Consider the following 19,593-nt stretch of genomic DNA (forward strand, 5'->3'; position numbering starts at 1 on the left):
TGTCATGCTTATGTATGAAATAGAATTCAGTCAAATAAAAAATTTTGATCATTCGTTACTGACATTTCCCTGTCTTAATTTTTTTTGAAAAACCCAGTTTTTTTTTTTTTTTTTTTTTTTTTGTGGGAAGCATTTCTGTTGATTATTTTACTGATCTAATGCTGAGAGATTTTTAAAAAGAATTCGAATTTGGCTTCCTCACCAGTAATAAGAATATCTTGCTTCTTTGACATGATAGTTTAGAGATGGATGAGAATCTAATAGATTTGTGGTTGAATTTGCTTCACTGTTATCAAGTACACTTCGTGGGCACAATAACGTACTGTTGGTGGGATTTGTTCAAGCTATTCTGGAAATTATTTGGTAAAGTATACTAAAAGCCTTTAGACCATTCGCACTGTTTGTACTAGTAAGTCACTTCTTTGACATCATTCTAAAGAAATAATCAGTCTTGCGTAAAACTTATGAATGAAGGTGTTCATCACAATGTTATCTATAATATCAAAAAGTTGCAAATAATATAAACAATTGGGAAATAAATGGTTAAGGAAGTGATAATGCATCATGTGGTAGAATATTATGCATGTGTTTAAAAACCATATTTTCTAAGAATATTTGGAAACACATTTGGCAATGTGAAGTGGGGGCACACCCCAGATACATTATTATTTTTTGGGATGGAATTTCATTCTCGTTGCTCAGGCTGGAGTACGATGGTGCCATCTTGGCTCACTGCAACCTCTACCTCCTGGGTTCAAGCAATTCTCCTGCCTCAGCCTCCCATGTAGCTGGGATTCAAGCATGCGCCATCATGCCCGGCTAATTTTTGTATTTTTAGTAGAGATGGGGTTTCACCATGTTGACCAGGCTGGTCTCGAACTCCTGACCTCGGGTAATCCACCCACTTCGGCCTCCCAAAGTGCTAGGATTACAGGCAGGAGCCACCGCACCTGGCCTACATTTTAGATATTTATTATCATCATTGTTCTGAGTGGAAGTCCATTTAGAGAGGCTAGAGACTCTTGTTGTGGCTATAAATTATGTGAGTAAAATTCTGCTAATCAATTAAAAATAATATACACCCATGTTTAATAGTCTGGAAAATAGCAATTAAAGCATATCCTTCTTATAAAAGAATGGACACTTTTAATGAATGCATTAGATGAATTTAAACTTTAAGTCACGCGATGCAAATCAAAAAGATGACTTGTATTTTAAATTGGTATGGTCACCTTTAAGAACTTAGAACCCACGAAAACATTGTTTACTGTCATGCAAATTATGATCCTGAATAAATTTTTTAAAAAAATAAAGTCTCAGAAAATGTGTAATAAAGATGTAAAGTAAAACAATGAAAAAAGGAAAATCTATGGTTTAAGTGTAGCCACTTTCATCAATTACCTTAGCTGGATCTTCTGGATAACTTGCGACAGTTTATGTATCAGCATTTGCTGCTTCCCCTTGCACTTTTATGTTACAGAGATGGCTTCTTTCCTTAAACCTCATGAACCAACCTCTGTTACCTTCAAACTCTTTTTCTGAAGCTTCCTCACCTCTCTCAGGCTTCACAGAATTGAAGAGTGTTGGGGCCTTACTCTGGATTAGGCTTTGGCTTACAGAAAATTTTGTGGCTGGTTTGATTTTCTAACTAGACTACTACATTTTTCTCTATATCAGCAAAAAGCTTGTTTTAGTTTCTCACCGTTCATGTGTTCACTAAAGTAGCACTTTTAATTTCCTTCAAGAACTTTTCCTTTATACTCAAAACTTGATTACCTGCTTGGTGCAAGAGGCCTAGCTTTCAGACTCTTTTGGGTTTTTGACATGCCTTCCTAAGTTTAATTGTTTCTAGCTTTTGATTTAAAGTGAGAGATGTGCGGTTCTTCTTTTCACTTGAACACTTAGAGGCCATTATGCTGTTATTCATTGGCCTAATTTCAATATCGTGTCTCAGAGAATAGGGAGGCCCAAGGAAACAGAGAGATGGGGGAATGGCTGGTCGGTAGAGTCATCAGAACACATAAAACATTTATTAAATTTGCTGTCTTCATGGTGTTTCAAACCAACTACAACGGTAACATCAAAGACTACTGATCACAGATTACCATAACAAATGTAGTAATAATTAAAAAGTTTGAAATATTGCATTACCAAAGGTGACATGGAGACATGAAGCGAACACATGCTGTCAGAAATAAGGTGTTGATAGCCGTGCTCCAGCATGAGAGTGTCTGTTTTCCCACAGCCTTGACAACAGAATAGTTTTAAAATTGTCATGTTTAAAAACTTTTGCTAGTTGATAGGTAAAAAACTGGTATCTCACTATTGATTTAGTTTGTATTTCTTTAGTTATAAGTGAGTTTGAACATATTTTCAAAATGTTTCAGGGCCATTTTAATCTCTTTTTTGTGAGTTGCCTGTTTATGTCTTTTCCCCACTTTTCCATCATGTTTTGATCCTTTTTCTCCTCTATTTTTAAGAGTTCTTTAAATATGGCCGGGCGCGGTGGCTCAAGCCTGTAATCCCAGCACTTTGGGAGGCCGAGACGGGCGGATCACGAGGTCAGGAGATCGAGACCATCCTGGCTGACACGGTGAAACCCCGTCTCTACTGAAAAATACAAAAACTAGCCGGGCGAGGTGGCGGGCGCCTGTAGTCCCAGCTACTCGGGAGGCTGAGGCAGGAGAATGGCGGGAACCCGGGAGGTGGAGCTTGCAGTGAGCTGAGATCCGGCCACTGCACTCCAGCCTGGGCAACAGAGCGACACTCCATCTCAAAAAAAAAAAAAAAAAAAAAAAAAAAGTTCTTTAAATATAAGAGATATTAACTCTTTATCTGTAGTATATGCTATACATTTTTCTTAAAATTTTCATTGATTCATTAAAAATAATAAACCTACTACACGCTGACATCTAAGAATATATTATATGAAAATAACTATTTTTCAAAGCAAACATTTCAGAAAGTGGCACTGTTTAAATGTTTGCAATAGACTCCCAAATCTGCCTCTGCATTCAGAATGCTCCAAGAAACTGTTTTGGATTCAAGTATAAGAGGAAATGCCACTCATATGTTGGAGAAGGGAAGGTAGATATTTTTCTCTGATACTATGCTAAAAGTTGACAAATGGTAGATTTTTAAATTATTATGTGTGATTGACTAATCATAATTGTATACATTTATGAGGTACAATGTGATGTTTTGATATATGTATACAATGTGGAATGATGAAATCAAGTTAATTAACATGTATCACCTCCCTATTCTATCATTTTTTATGGTGAAACACTTAAAAGTTAGTTATTTTGAAATATATTATTGTAGTTACCCTGCTTTGAAATAGATCTTAAAACTTATTCTTCCTATTTATCTGAAAATCTGTACCCTTTGATCAACAACTTCTCCCATTCCTTCCTTCTTCACATTCCCAGTCTCTGGTAACTATCTTTCTACTACTTCTATGAGTTTAACTTTTTTAGATTCCACATTTAAGAAAGATCATGCAGTATTTGTCTTCTGTTTCTGGCTGACTTAACTTAGCATAATGTCCTCCAGTTTTATCCATATTCTTGCAAAAGACAGGCTTTCCTTCTTTTTAAAGGCTAAGTAGTATTCCATTATACAGACACACAATGAAATACACACACACACAAACACACATATACACATACACATACCGTGTTTTAAAATTCTGTTTATTTTTTCTTCCAACTTTCATTTTAGGTTCAGAAAGTACATGGGCAGGTTTGCTCATGGGTAAACTGTGTGGGGTTTGGTGTACAGATGACTGTCACCCACAGTGAGTGCAGTACCTGACAGGTAGTATCCTCACCTTCCTCCTGCTTTCCACCCTCAAGTGAGCCCTGGTGTCTGTTGTTCTCTTTCTTGTGTCCATGTGTACTCAATGTTTAGCTCCCATTTATTAGTGAGAACATGCAGTGTTTGATTTTCTGTTCCTGAATCAATTTGCTAAGGATGATGGCCTCCGGCTGCATCCATGTTGCTGCAAAAAACATGAATGATTTAATTCTTTTTTTATGGCTGCAGTATTCCATGGTGTATATGTACCACATTTTCTTTCTTTCTTTTTTTTTTTTTTGAGACAGAGTCTCGCTCTGTCACTCAGGCTGGAGTGCTGGAGTGCAGTGGCACGATCTCAGCTCACTGCAACCTCTACCTCCTGGGTTCACGCCATTCTCCTGCCTCAGCCTCCCGAGTAGCTGGGACTACAGGCGCCTGCCACCAGGCCCGGCTAATTTTTTGTATTTTTAGTAGAGACAGGGTTTCACCGTGTTAACCAGGATGGTCTCGATCTCCTGAACTCGTGATCTGCCCGCCTTGGCCTCCCAAAGTGCTGGGATTACAGGCGTGAGCCACCGCGCCCGGCCTCCACATTTTCTTTATCCAGGCCACCACTGATGGGCATCTAGGTTGATTCCATGGCTTTGCTATTGTGAAAACTGCTGCGATGAATACTTGGGTCTTCATATTTCTTTGGGTATATACCCACTAATGGGATTGTTGGGTTGAATGGTAATTGTTTTAAGTTCTTTGAGAAATTTCCAAACTGCTTTTTTATAAAAAAAAAAATAACACATTTAAAAAATCCATTCAGCTCGGTTCCATATCTTGGTTACTGCAAATAATGCTGCCATGAACATGGGAGTGTGGATACCCCTTTGACATTGATTTCAGTTTCTTTGGATATATACTTGGAAGCAGGATTACTGGATCATATGATAGCTCTATTTTTAGTTTCCTGAGGAACCTCCATGCTGTTTTCCATAACGGCTGTACTAATTTACATTCCCACCAACAAAGTAAAGAAGGCCCTTTTCTCCACATCCTTGCCAACACTTATCTTTCATCTTTTTCGTAAAAGCCATTCTAACTGGTGTGAGATGATATATCATTGTGGCTTTAATTTGCATTTCCTTAATGATTAGTTATGCTGAGCATTTTTTCATGTACCTGTTGGCCACCTGTATGCCTTCTTTTGAGAAATGTCTGTTCAGGTCCTTTGCTCATTTTTAAATCAGGTTGTTTTCCTGCCGTTGAATTGTCTGAGTTCCTTTTATATTTTGGATATTAACTCCTTATCAGATGTATGGTTTGCAAAGATTTTCTCCCCTTATGTGAATTGTCTCCTCACTTTGTTAATCATTTCCTTTGCTGTGCAAAAGGTTTTTTAGTTTAGATGTCATTTCATTTGTCTGTCTTTCCTTTTGTTGCCTGTACTTTTGAGCTATTTTGTCAATATTTTCTCTCAGCAGTTGTCTTTTGACTGTTTCTGGTAATTTTTGGTCATGCAACATTAAAAGTTTTTATTTTATTTTTTATTTTTTTTAATGAGAGTCTCACTCTATCACCCAGGCTGAAGTGCAGTGGCATGATTGTGGCTCACTGCAGCCCAAACCTCTTGGGCTCAAGCAATCCTTCCACCTCAGCATCCCGAGTAGCTGGGACTATAGGCATGTGCCATTACGCTCAGCTAATTTTTGTTTTTGTTTTTTTTTCATAGAAACAGGGTCTCACTATGTTGCCCAGGCTGGTAAAATTTTTTTACGTGGCCATATTTGTCAATCTTTTCTTCTATTCCTCTAGCTTTAGATCTTAGAAAGCCTTTCTCTTCACCAAGGTTAACGAGAAAGTTACTAAGTTTTCTTCCGTTAGTTGCATGGTTTCGTTTTCAAATATTTAGATCCTTAATCCATTTGTTTATTCTTGTGCATGGTGTGAGATATGAGTTATCTATCTGGTTGTTTAGTTGTCTCAGCCCATTTAATTAAGAAGTCGACCTTTATCCCAATGATCTGAAATACCGCCTTCATCATACACTAAGTGTCTGCAAGTCCTTGGGCCTAATTCTGAACTTTTTATTCTATTCCACTTGTCTATTGTCTATTCATGTACTAGAACACTGTTCCAATTTCGGCTTTATAGTATGCCTCAATGGCTGGTAGTCAGAACCCTGTTGTTTAATTAGCTGTAGCTGAGTTCAGGGTAATATTTATCTTTGTTATAATTCTAGATCTAAATAGCTGTATCCTGTAGATTGCTACTATTCAATTATACATTACTGTTTACTTGAGACAAAGGAGGTTAGGGCCAATACCAAATACAAATTTTAAAGAAAAGCGCTAATTTATTTAGTTCATCCGGAATTCCTAGAGATCCTGATCTGGCACAACATAAACAGTCTAAGTACATTCAATCCACAGTTTATGAAATTCTGTCTCAGAGGATTGGTGGAATTCCAGATTCTCAAACAAGATTAATTCCTGGGACACATGAATCTGATTCTGATTTGACCTTATAAATTGGTTGGGAACTACTATTATGTATAAGTACCCAGCTGAATATTCCAAGATTTCCTAATGGAAAATACTAACATTTTCATTCATTCACAAATATTAACTGAACTTCCATTGTATGTCATGCACTGTGCTAGGTTTTGAAGCTATTATAATGAGTTATATAGCTATGAACCCTGTCTGCTCTCCACCGTTTAGCAGGAAACAGAGGCAATTAAACAAGTAATAATAATAGTGTGATAAGTACTAGCAGAGAGGAAATATAGGGTGCTAGGGCAACACACAGCTGGGGCACCTTAAGGTAATTTAGGAGAGCCAAAGAAAGGTTTTTTAGAAGAAGCAACATTTAAGCTGAGACATGAAGAAGGACAAGGGGTGAACCAAGGTGTGGCAGTTTTCCAGGCAGGGGAAAAAGGTGTGCAAAGGCCCTAAGGCAAGAATAGCTTTTTACTTTCAAGGAACTGAAATCAATTTTAATGTGGCTAGCATATAAGTGAGTGGGGAATAGTGGAAGATAGGGCATGGCAAGGGTTTTCCACTGGCAGTGGTTTTGCTCCCCAGGAAACATTTGGCAATTTCTGGGGACATTTCTGGTTGTCTTAATTAGGGGTTGAGGGAGTGCTACTGGTAGCAGACAGAGGTCAAGGACACTTCTTCTAAATATCGTACAGTAGACAGGATAACATCTGCCTTGCCCCTGCCTGTCCTCCACCCCCAACCCCACACAAAGAATTATGTAGTCTAAAATAACTGGTCCTGGGAAAAGCAGAAGTCCTTTCATTACAATTCTTATGATATTTTAAGAATGGAGTTTGGATTTCATTCAAGGGCAAGGAGGAGCTATTTGATAGCTTTAAGTAGCAAAAACCAAATGTTTTAGAAAGATTATTCAGTACAGAGAATTGACTAGAATTTCTTCATTCAAACATTTATGTGCCATGCATTGTGTAGGAGCTGGGGACACAGTGGTAAACATTTAAACACTGACCCATTCTAGTGGAAGAGGTAGAAAATAAAAACAACATGGAAATTAACAATAAACAACAAGGCTGTTTTCCCATATTCAGTATTCCAAATGTAGATGAAATTTGGGACTGACAGTAAAACTTCAGTGTTAATTTTTAGAGGAGAAAAGCCCTAGACAAATTTTATAAAACATTATCTATGGGCTATTTGTTGTTTAGTTTGGATCTCATTTCTACTAAATGAAAATATTTTAAAAAATAACCACTACAACACAAATAAAATCTTATTCTTCATTATTGTTTTTCATTTTCTGTGTATGTATGTGTGTGCGCGCGCGCATGTGTATCTGGCTTACATTTCCATATTATGTTCAAAATGCTCAATATTAAAGGATTACTGAAATGATTACTTCTTTGGCTGACAGTTTTAATAGTGACTGCAACAATTTCAGGAACCATGATCATCTGACACCCCCTGGTATACTACAGAACTTGTCTCTTGGCAAGGATGACATTTAATTTTTTTCTTACATAGATTTCCTTAGGAAAAAAAACCTTTGCTTTTTGTATCTCTGTGACACTTCTTAAAATTAGCTGTTTTCTCTAATGAACTCATTTCAGATGTATTAGCTTTTTAATCTAAGGACTAAGTCAGTGACAACTTGCTTAATGTGTTGGGAGATTCTAGTTGCATAAAAACCTTTTTTGAAGAATTTTAGGTCAGCAAAATGACTGAAAGTACATCTTCACTATAATTTTCTTGCTGAGAAGCCACATTAAATGATGGATGGATTTTCCAAAATAGCACTAAACTAAAATCCTTCCTGCCACAATAGAGAGGCAGCATCGTGCAGTGGTTAAGAGTGTAGACTTTGCCTGCCTCAGTTTAAATCTTGACTCAGTCACGTACTCGCTTATGGTCTCAAGCAAGTTATTTAACCTCAGAGCCTCTGTTTCCTCATTTGTAAAATGGGGATAACCACAGTGTTCACATTATAGGGGAGGATACTGACTCTGAATCCTCACTTTGCCATTTATTAACAGCATGACTTTGAAAAAATTAATCACTGAAGTCACTGTTTCTTCATCTGTAAAATGAGATAATGATGTACTTCATAGGGTTAAGGTAAAAATGAAGAAATGATATAGCAAATACAATGTAAATAGCACTAAGCCACAATACACATTAAGCCTTCCATAAAGGGACGCCAACTTCTCCTTGTCTTGTGAATTTTGTGTGTATTACCACAAGGGTGCAACAGATTCAAAACCTAGAGAAACCACTGCTGGAGTTAAACTCACATACCCAGGAAAGGTCCTGAATGAGATCTCCCTGCCCCCTACTGTGATTATGCTTTAGAAGAAATATGCAATGTTAAGTGGAGACATGCTCCAGAGATGCCAACCTATCAAAATCTTTGCTTCAAATGGAAAGTATTTCTTCAATAAATGAAATAGTTCTAAAGTTGTGACAAAAACTTTCCAGTGTTCTCAGTTAACTAGATGCCCAAGAAAGCGCAAGAATGTTATGAAATACCAATGATAATTACTGACATACAAAGAATTGACACCAAGAATATGTCAAATCAAGAGATTTTTCAAGAACGCTTTAAATTTTCATGTTAGTCTACCTCATCAAAACATTAACTAATTTGAAAATCCTATTTAAAAGATAATTTCTGCTTACTGGTTTGTTATAGGTGAGAAGCAAGGTTTGTGGGCTTCTGCTCTATGCATCTACAGAACACTTTTGTGTAGCTGAACTATAACAAATAGCACAATAACTGGGATAACATTCAGTTTTTTTTTTTTTTTTTTTTGAGACGGAGTCTCGCTCTGTCGCCCAGGCTGGAGTGCAGTGGCGCGATCTCGGCTCACTGTAAGCTCCGCCTCCTGGGTTCACGCCATTCTCCTGCCTCAGCCTTCTGAGTAGCTGGGACTACAGGCGCCCGCCACCGCGCCTGGCTAATTTTTTGTATTTTTAGTAGAGACGGGGTTTCACCGTGGTCTCGATCTCCTGACCTTGTGATCCGCCCGCCTCGGCCTCCCAAAGTGCTGGGGTTACAGGCGTGAGCCACCGCGCCCGGCCTAACATTCAGTTTTAAGCTAAGTGGCTACTTCTGATACAATGTTATAAGCTGAACAGTATTCCATATCTAGGTGCAACTAGATTAATTTATATTTTGCCTAAGGAAGACACAATCATGAAATTTAACATGTAATCACTCCTCAAATAAGTATAAACAGTCACTAATTTCCTACTTACGACATGTAACGTTTTCCAAATATTGAACATGAACATCTTGGACTTCTCTTGATGAGAGAAAGAATAAGATGAACAAAGGAGAATTAATTCTCTGTGATCTTAGCACTTATCTTCTGACATATTATATATGTATTTGTTTATTGTCTTTCTCTCATAAGAACGTGGACTACATAACAGCAGCAATTGTGTCTGTTTTGTTCACTGATTTATCTTCAGTCCTGGATTACAGGTCCTCCAAATGTATATCTAAAGTGAATAACTGAATGACTGAATAACTGAAGTGCTGGAAGCACTTTAACATCTGTGTATTTCTAAGATAGATATTTAGTCTAACTGTTCTACAGACTGTTTACATAGCGGATATTTAGAAAAAAAAAAGATGTCTTTTAAAGCTACAATGACTTAGCAATGAATTGAGGGAAACCTCAGACTTTGCAGAAGCCCATTTATAGATGAGAGTGTACTACTGAGTGGGGATAATAAATAATGTATCTGGGAAAACACACTGTTTCTGGCTTGGAGCTGGAGTGTATTTCTATGAAGAAATTTGAACCTTACAATATTATAGACCATCTGTAAAACTTCAGCAAAGCACAGGAATTAGAAACACCAGGTATTGTGGAAGAGGAAGGTGAAGAAGGGACCTGAAAACACAGAGTTTATTTGAAGTTTATATAAGAAGTTGTTAGATTCCCATCCCTGCCCTGCCTAGTCAGGTGACTACCTACCCCAACACCCACAGGAAAGAGAACTAGAGAAATTAAAGAAGAGAGAATCTAGACTTAGTGACACCACACATTGAGCAAGGTAGAGATCAGGTGCAGGACTGAAAACAAGGGGCTTAAGTAAATGTCTGATATTGAACAGTGAAACCCCAGCCCAGCCCTCTTTTCCTGCCCAGCTCCAAAATGCTGGCACCCAAGACATATACTCTCCATTCAGAAGACTGGAGGATTCTTTGCTAGAGAATCTGAACAGCCCAGGAAAAAAACTTAGAAATACTGACTTTTGGGCATTTCAAAAAAAAGCATGGATTATCTTAATGTTCTATGGTCAAGCTCTCTCCACACACAAGCTTCTAATCAGTTTTTCAGTGCCTAAGTGAAAAACACATTGCAACCATAAAACAAGAACAGGATGCTATAAAAAGGAGACAGCTGGAGAAAAAGAAAGAACTATTACAAATTAAAACTATGAGAGCAAAAATAAAAAATTTTTAAAAAGATTGGAAAGTAATGTTGAAGAAATCTCTCAAAGGTGGATTAAAAAACCAACAAACAAAAGTATAGAAAACAGAAAAGTTAATTAAACAAGAGTATTATATCAGTATAGGAAATCTAATTACTTTGTTTATTTATTTTTTTGAGACAGAGTCTCACTCTGTTGCCCAGGCTGAAGTGCAGCAGCACAATCTCGGCTAGCTGCAACCTCTGCCTCCTGGGTTCAAGCAATTCTCCTGCCTCAGCTTCCTGAATAGCCAGGACTACAGGCATGTGCTACCATGCCTGGCTAATTTTTGTATTTTTTTTGGAGATGGAGCTTTGCCATGTTGGTCAGGCTGGTCTCAAACTCCTGACCTCAGATGATCCACCCACCGTGGCTTCCCAAAGTGCTGGGATTATAGGGATGAGCCACTGCGCTCAGCCAGAAATCTAATTTTTTATTAATACGAGTTGTAGAAGGAGAAAATAGAGGAAATGGTGGTGAAGAGATTATCATAAATAATACAAAAGCGTTACTCAGAATTAAAGAATATCTCTAGGGCTTGCTAGGTACCAACAGAATAAATGAAAAAGACTCAAGAACAATGGTGATAAAAAGGAAGTTCTAAAAGCTTTTGGAAAAAAGGTATATATAAAGGATTAGGAATAAGTATAGTATCAGAGTATTTAATAGTAATATTGGAAGCTCAAGACAATGGAGCAATACCTTCAAAATTGAGAAAAAATAATTTTTACCCTAGAATGATATACTGTGTCAAACAAATAAGCAAGTATAAGCATAGAATAATGATACTTTTAGAAACAGTAAGTCTCAAAAAATTTATGTCCTATGCATGTTTTGTTAGGAAGCTACTGGAGGATATGCTCTACCAAAATGAAGAATAAAATCGAGAAAGAATATGACATGAGATGAAACACAAAAGAGAAGAGATAGGAACTCCCAGGAGAACAAGGTGGTAAGCCTTCAGAGCATCCTAGGTCCAGACTGAGCTTAATGGAGGGCTCTAGGTCGGAGGCCTCCAGGGTAAAACATGTAACTTGTAAGTGTGGAAAACTGTACTGACAGACATTTTACAAAACTACATTAAGGGTTATGAAATGACTTAGCCAAAGGTTTGAAGAAAAATAAGCAAATTTTAAAATGAGGCATTTCATAAACCCCTAGGAAAAACAAAATCGTTCAAGAAGGAAATGTTATCCTTGGCTCCGGAGTGACATATTTGCATAGTACTAATACTGAAAATACTATATATAACATGGATTCAGCCAAAAATCATGCAATAATTGTATTGGGATGGTGGTAGGAAGAAGGAAGGTGAAAGAGCTATAATTCCCATCATCCATAATAAGAAGCAATAGATAATTTGTAAACTAATAACAATTTTTGCAGTATATGAATAGTATTTAGAAATATGGAGGGGAAAATCAGAGAAACTTCCTTAAGAGGTAAAAGTGACTGCCTGTGGGGAGAAGATGGGTGGAGTAGAGGAAGAAAACTGCTAGTTTTGAGCATTATTTGATTTTCTATGTGCTTATGTTATTTTGAAAAAAATAGAAATTTCAAACCCAAATGTATAAAAAATATTATGGACAGTGTAGTACAGCAAGAAGAGTTTTAAGCTAGGAATAAAAATTTAAAACTGTTGATTACCTATACCCTGGTGTTAGGTAAAACATACCCCTCTGGTTGGGTGCAGTGGCTCACGCCTGTAATCCCAGCACTCTAGAGGCTGAGGTGGGTGGATCACCTGAGATAAGGGGTTTGAGAGACGACTGGCCAACATGGCAAAACCCCGTCTCTACTAAAAATACAAAAATTAGTCTGGTGTGGTGGCGTGCACCTGTAGTCCCAGCTATAGCTACTCAGGAAGCTGAGGAATGAGAATCACTTGAACTTGGGAAGTGGAGGCTGCAGTGAGCTGAGATTGCACCACTGCACTCTAGCCTGGGAAACTGAGCGAAACTCCATCTCAAAACAAACCAACCAACTAACCCACTTCTTTGGGTCTCAACTTCTTTATTTATTCACTAGAAGACTTTCTTTCTAAGGGTCTTTCCAACTCTAAGGTTCCGATCCCATCATAATAAAGTATTTTTCTAGGAATAGCAAAGAAAGAGAAACTTTCCTCCACGTTCTCATGGTATAGCTTTATGTATTTCTGTTCATTTTGCCAAAGGTCTCCCTATCTTTGCTTCCTTGATATTAAAATTGAACTACCATATCTCCAACATGGGAATCATATTGTACCTGTGAGGCTAGTCTTCGCATAGCCTCCTCCTGCCGCCTGCGCATTTCTGGAGTTCCTGGGCAGCTTCCACTGGTGATAGATGAGTGGGCTGAAGGTGGCTGTGTGAGTGGCAGCTCTCTGTTGGCATCCACATCTGGATTAAAAAGATTTAATGTTTGCATCAGATAATCATAAAAACTTTAAAGAAAAATGGCTAAATTCTATTTGCTCTATGATCCAACAATTTCGCTCCTAAGTATATTACCTAAGAGAAATAACAACACATGTCCACCCAAAAACTTGTACACAAATGTTCACAGAAGAATGATTCATAATAGCTAAAAGTGGAAACAACCTAAATGCCCACCAACTGATGAATAGATGAAACACAAAATATCCATTCAATAGACTATTACTCAACAATAAAAAGAAATGAGATACCAACACATGCTAGAACGGGGATAACCCTTGAAAATGTTATGCTAAATCCAAGAGGTCAGTAAAAAAAAAAGGACCATATATTGTATGATTCTATTTATATGAAATGCCCAGAATAGAAAAATCTGTCGAGACAGAAAGTAAATTAGTGGTTACCTAGCGCTGGAAATAGAGGGTTAAGAGGAGAATGGGGATTGACTGCTAACAGGCATGAGTTTCTTTTAAGGGGATGAAAATGGCCTAAAGTTAGATTATGGTGATTGCTCTACAACCCTGTGAATTATACTAAAAATACTGAATTGAATGCTTTAAATGGTGAATTACATGATATGTGAGTTACAGCTCAATAAAACTGTTTCAAAATTTTTAAAAAAATTCAATTTGTTCTTGTTATTTAGAAAATTTATTACTAGTAGAAATTAGACTATATTTATGAACAAGATCATACTTTAAAAATGGATACCAAAGTAAATATTAGAAGTTGTTATCTGATGGCCAATAGTGATCGAAAAGAAGGAAGAATAGGAAAAAGTAGTCCTCATTTAACTCCCTACCAGTAGGAGTGAATTTAGACTTCTTTCATTTAACTGGTGCAGTAAATTTCTTGGTCACTGGATACAGTTCTGGATAACTGCAGGGGGATAGGCATGGAGGATGGCAGTGAAAAAAGCCTCAAGAAATGTGTAACATTTTGGATTGAGGTGAAGTTCAGTGATTGTATGTCACTGTATTATTTCTGCTGTTCACTTCCTCCCCCTACTCTATTCCCCTTTATTTGGTATTTGATTCTGTGGGTAATTACTGTCCAAATGCTCTCTGTCTTTCTAGCTATCTCCTTTTGGAAAATGCCCTTCTTTTTGTCTAAATGCCTTACTTTCTGTTTGGTATTCAGACAGTAGGAGAAATAAAAGTTAATAGGTAGGCAGTAGTCAATGTGCATAGCACAATGGCAAAAGAGACTTCTGAAATGAGCAGAGTAGGAACGGTAGGATTTATTTACTTAACAGCTGTTTGGGGGCTTGGCAGCTGTTGGCAAATGTCAAATCCAAATAATAACTACATTGAGACTTTTAGTGATAGAAACATACAGTCTTGTATTAGAGCTTCCCCAACTACTATGCTGAGAATCCCTGTAGTTAATGTAATAATCTTGAATTATACAACAGGTCTGTTTCCACAAAATATTTTTGTTCTTTGTGTGTGTGTTTGTTGGGGGTATGGACAATGGTGGTGGTGGTGGTGGAGACTGATGGGGGTGCCAGGTTTGGGAGAGTAGGTGGAAAGCAGGATGACAGGCTAGTGCCTGCCTTGACAGCTTTTCTATACCTTTCCAGGGAAATGACAAGGAGGGGGGCGGGCTGGGGGGCTGAGTTTCTGTGGGGGAAGGACAGCCAAGCAAGGCAATACTGCAGGCTTAACTGCTCCTATCTTCCACAGCAGTAGTGCTCAGCTTTTATTTCTACTACTCTTTGAACATCAAACAGAAAGAAGTCGGGGCAGAAGAAAGAGTGACAGATGATGCAGAGAAAGAAGTTGTGAACTCCAATGATTTCCCATGGTTTTTTTTTTTTTTTTTTTTTTTTTAAATCACTACAACTATTAATTGGATAATCACCCAAGGATTAAGAAAGCCAGTGAGGTTCCAAATGACCCATCCAAGCTTAATAGAAGTTAAATTCTGTAAAAATTAAGCCAACCCTCCATATACAGACATCATTCTTATTCTTATTAGAGAAAAAACTTCTGCTGCTGCCAGCAACATATTCAACACCAGTTCATATGGGTAACAGATTTGTGCCAAAAAATAGCTTGCATTATATCAGTCACTTATTCTTGACCCTTCTATTGGTTAAGATGGCATTGGCAGAATATAGTCTGGCCATCAATAAATTGTAACAAAAAATATTTTGTATAAGGTAACACTGGTTCTGAGTATTTCTGATATATACAACCGCATATTTAGCTCTCTTAACTCCTTTCAAATTCTGAAATCTACAGGCCAAATCTACAGTCTCAACAATGGATATTTATCTCATGAATGGGGAGTATCTTGGTGTTTCTGGAGATTCTCCTGAAGACAATGGATGTTAGAGAATAACTTAGTGAACTACCTTTAAAGAATCTCTGCTTTGGGGAACACATGGGCTGTTTTCTATAAACTCTTGCTCCCCCAGGCTCACAGAGAGATCCCCAGGTACCTCTGCGTTCTGTGAAAGTAACTCTTCTTGTCCTTGGGATTTATTTTCTGTCATGCATGATTCTACCACTCTGTTATCTGCAACTCTGATATACAGAGGAGTCACAGAGACTTTGAGCTTTCTGGTTTCCTTTCTGACACACTCAAATAGCAAGCTGCTTGGACTACTCAGATAAACAGCAGTTTGGAGTGATAAATACTTAAGCACTCAAAGGAAAACGCTGGAATAGTGTGGAAAGTTACTTTTAACCATGCAGATGTGTTCTCAGAATCAAAATTTTAGCAGAGACAATTCTGACAGATCAATTAGTCACACTTCTTCATTTTACAAATAAGAAAACTGAGCTCTAAAGAATTCAAGTAAAATTCTCAAGTTCACAAAGTCTAGTCAATTTGACTGTTGGGGCACAAACCCTGGGCTCCTGACTCCCACAGCACTACAGCAATCTGTCTCAGAAGAGCTGCATTTAGAAACTAAGCATTATATTCCTCTGAAGAAAAGAATTCTTCCATATCGATTCTTACCATACCCTGATAACGAGGTATTTTGATTCAGTTTTCTTCCAAGACACCAGTTCTTCCACATGTTAAACATCTATAAGTTTACCAGAGGCCATCTGCCTCCTTAATGATACAAGGCTGCTAACTAGCTTCAATAGGAAGTCAATAAGTTTGGAGGGTCTTCAGTGAGTTCCTGTTAAGTTTCTAGCACTGTGCTAGACCCTGTAACTACTATCGTCTCACACAAACCATTTCTAGTGGTTGCTGTCTGAAAGTCTGTGGTGGGCTAGATTATTGATTTGGACTAGCAGAGCAATAGTTTCTTTTTTTGTTCTCTTCTAACTAACAGAATCCAGGTAAACTGGTTCTATACATGTAGTATGTATAAGAAGAACACTGACACATTTCTATTTATTTTCTTTACTCAAGTGAGTTTCACCAATAAGGAGAGGCGGCATAGCAAAATGGATAGGAGAATGTCCTCTGAAACCAGACTGCTTAGTTCTACCATTTATTGGCTGTAAAACCTAGAAGAACTTATTTAACCTCTCTGGGCCTCAGATTACTTACCTGTGAAATGAAGACAACCTCACTGAGCTGGTAACAGGATTCGATGAAACTAATATTTGTAAAACACTTAGAGTGTTTGGCACATAGTAAGTACCATATGAGTGTTTTAAAAATAAATCAGTAAGCTCCTAGTGGTGATTACTGGGCTGACCCCTGCTTGTGACGAAAGAAGCCTGAATACATATGAGAGCTCAGCACCTTTTCACAAGGAAGCGGGAGAACCCCTTCAAGGACACAATGAAGCTCAAGTCCAAGCAGTGCAACACTGACGCCAACAGCAAAGAAATGAAGGATGCAAACAGACTGTGATGGCAAATAACAAGAAGAACTGGGCACAGACTGAGCAAAATCCGTCAGGATGAATGCAAATCGCTTTACGGGCAATTGCTGCAGTCGTTATCTAAAGGACAGCCCAACCATACAGCTGGCATGGAAGAGTCATCAATTTATTCTACTAGAAAGGTTTTTCTTCAGTCACGCTTAGGTGTGTATTGGATATGTGGGTTAGATGTAAATAGAGTATTACAATCTTTCTCTCAACTCTGAATGAACAGTCCTCATGTGGAAGTCAGGTTTTGCAGATGAGAAAATAAAAGGATATACGACCTAATACGACCTAATATAAATATGTCAGGAAAACTTCAGCGCCAGTGAAGCAGGGAGTTCTTTAAAAAGGAATACGTACGTTTGGGGGAGGCATGTGGGCTGTCTGAGGCGATCTGTCTCATCCTTGTACCATGGCAGCTGAGAGCCACCAGTCTGGAGATGATGGCAGTTTTGCCAAATCCAATGTTTCCCACAATCACCACTCCCTGGTTTACGCTGGCATTTGAACTTTGAAGTTGAGCATCTATTTCGTGGAAAACCCAATCTCGGCCAACAAACACTGACTCTGTAGTGATGCTGGGCACTTCAAAGAGCAGAGGCTTCAAGGAGATATCTGGAGGCCTATAAGGTGCAAAGCGAACTGAAAGGAACAAGAGAAAACAAAACTTAGGTCAAACTGTCAACACTGAGAGAAACAGAGAAAAAATGCAGTGTGGTTTAGGAGACTTGAGTTATCACATGATGGCATCGTAAGGCTTATTCAGAAATAATACAACTGTGAATGTTGATTCTATACAGATAAGCAACACAGGTGAGCTAGAGCTAATTGATACTCTAGATTGCAGAACACAAACATTGATAAAACAGTAATGATTTATTTGATCAGTCAGAAAGTTGGGATGATATTTAAAATTATTTCAGGGAAGGGATGGTCCAAGCACCAGCAATCAGTATGGATGTGAGCCTAGTGAAGAAGGGTCCCAAAGGTCTCCTATGCCACGGGATAACCTTTTAACTGTCGGATTGTGGAGAGGTGCAGGAGTGAAGTTCCTGTTGGAAAGGCCAGGCTGTGGCGGGGCATCTAGACAGCTTACCACAGCAGCTCTTTACTAACCAGTAAGAACATATTTCATTATTTCACACCAATATGGCTGTACCAGTACATATCAGCTGAAAATCAGTCCTGAAGAAAGCAGTATAGAGAGGTTTGTTTCTTTAAAAACACCAATGAGAATAGTAACTCCTTTAAGTTCATGATGGTATGTTTTAAAATCTAGTAGGTATTAATATTAGGGAAAGCAAAGCCACTAAAAGCTCTGATGGTTTAAAAGATCTTAAACATTCTAAGCAGTCGAGCAGAAAGCAGGCCTTCACTCAGTGTCTCTGCGCCTATACTGCTTAATATTGATGCCAATTAAAAAATAATTTTTGGCTTACACATATATCTTGGGGATAGATCCACACTGTTTTTCTCAAGATTTTTTTCTGTGCTTATATATTTATGGGGTGTGTTAAGGGCCAAGAATAAGCTATACTGTCAACAGTTTTCTAAAAATGCAAAATTGATGTGACATGCTTTAAAAGAAGATCTATTAATTATATTGATGGTAAAAGGAAGTCCTGTCTGATGGTCCATATCTGGGTTAAATGGCCTCCTAAACTGTTCCCAGAGCAGCTCTAAGATGTATCACTTTATCTGTCCGAAACCAAGTACTTCATTTTTGTTTCTTTAACCTTAGCACAGTGCCTTGATATATACTAGGTGCTCCAAAAATATTTAAGGAAAGAATTAATTAAAAATAAGGTATTACACTCTAACTCCATTTTTCAAATATTTTGGAGCACAAGAAAGGCCAGGAGTGGGAAAGGGATGGAAAGAGAAAGAGAAATTACAAAGGGGAAAATGAGATAATTTATACTTCGTACGTTACTCTAGAACATACTTGAACCACTTACACACCACAAGGTGGGATATAGAGATGGTGGCTTACTTGAGAAAACACAGACACACACACACATACATGTGTGCACTCTCATTTAAAACTGCCTGAAAGCCACTAGAACAACCGAGCATTTTAAAAAGGATAAACATTCCAAAAGTAGTGCAAATAATTTAAAATATAAAGCCAAATTCTGACAACAGAAACAAAATGCCCAAAGTTTTCATTAACTAAAGTGGGGTTGTTGGGGGGTTAGGGGAAGCTGTGGAGATAAAGCTACAGGGTCACTTATAATTCCCTGATTCACATTTCTGCAACACAATTTACTCTTGTATTTATTAATAATTTCAACTTTTACTTTAGATTCAAGCGGGCACACGTACAGATTTGTTATCTGGGTATAGTGTGTGATGCTGAGGTTTGGGGTATGAATTATTCTGTCCCTCAGGTACTAAGCATAGTACCTAACAGTTTTTTGACCCTTGCCCCCTCCACTTCTTCCCCCATCTAGCAGTCCCCAGCGTCTACTGTTACCATCTTTACGTCAATGAGCCATGGGTACTCATTGTTTAGCTCCCATTTACAAGTGAGAACATGTATAATTTGTTTTTTTTTTTTCCTGTG

At 37.9% G+C, this 19,593-nt stretch overlaps 1 protein-coding gene across 8 annotated transcripts in view; it reads right to left on the bottom strand.

Annotated features, from left to right (window-relative positions):
- Positions 1–19,593, bottom strand: part of TANC2 (tetratricopeptide repeat, ankyrin repeat and coiled-coil containing 2) — a 468,803-nt gene that overhangs the window by 98,746 nt on the left and 350,464 nt on the right. For all 8 annotated transcript variants that reach the window (XM_050764933.1, XM_050764941.1, XM_050764940.1 and 5 more), the window contains 2 exons: positions 17,388–17,669; positions 13,017–13,150 (listed from right to left, as the gene is read on the bottom strand). In XM_050764933.1, coding sequence (XP_050620890.1) covers positions 13,017–13,150; positions 17,388–17,669 — 416 coding nt within the window. The remainder of the gene's footprint in view (positions 1–13,016; positions 13,151–17,387; positions 17,670–19,593) is intronic.

This window comes from Macaca thibetana, chromosome 16 (genome assembly GCF_024542745.1).
Source record: "Macaca thibetana thibetana isolate TM-01 chromosome 16, ASM2454274v1, whole genome shotgun sequence".
In the NCBI taxonomy this organism is placed as follows: domain Eukaryota; kingdom Metazoa; phylum Chordata; class Mammalia; order Primates; family Cercopithecidae; genus Macaca; species Macaca thibetana.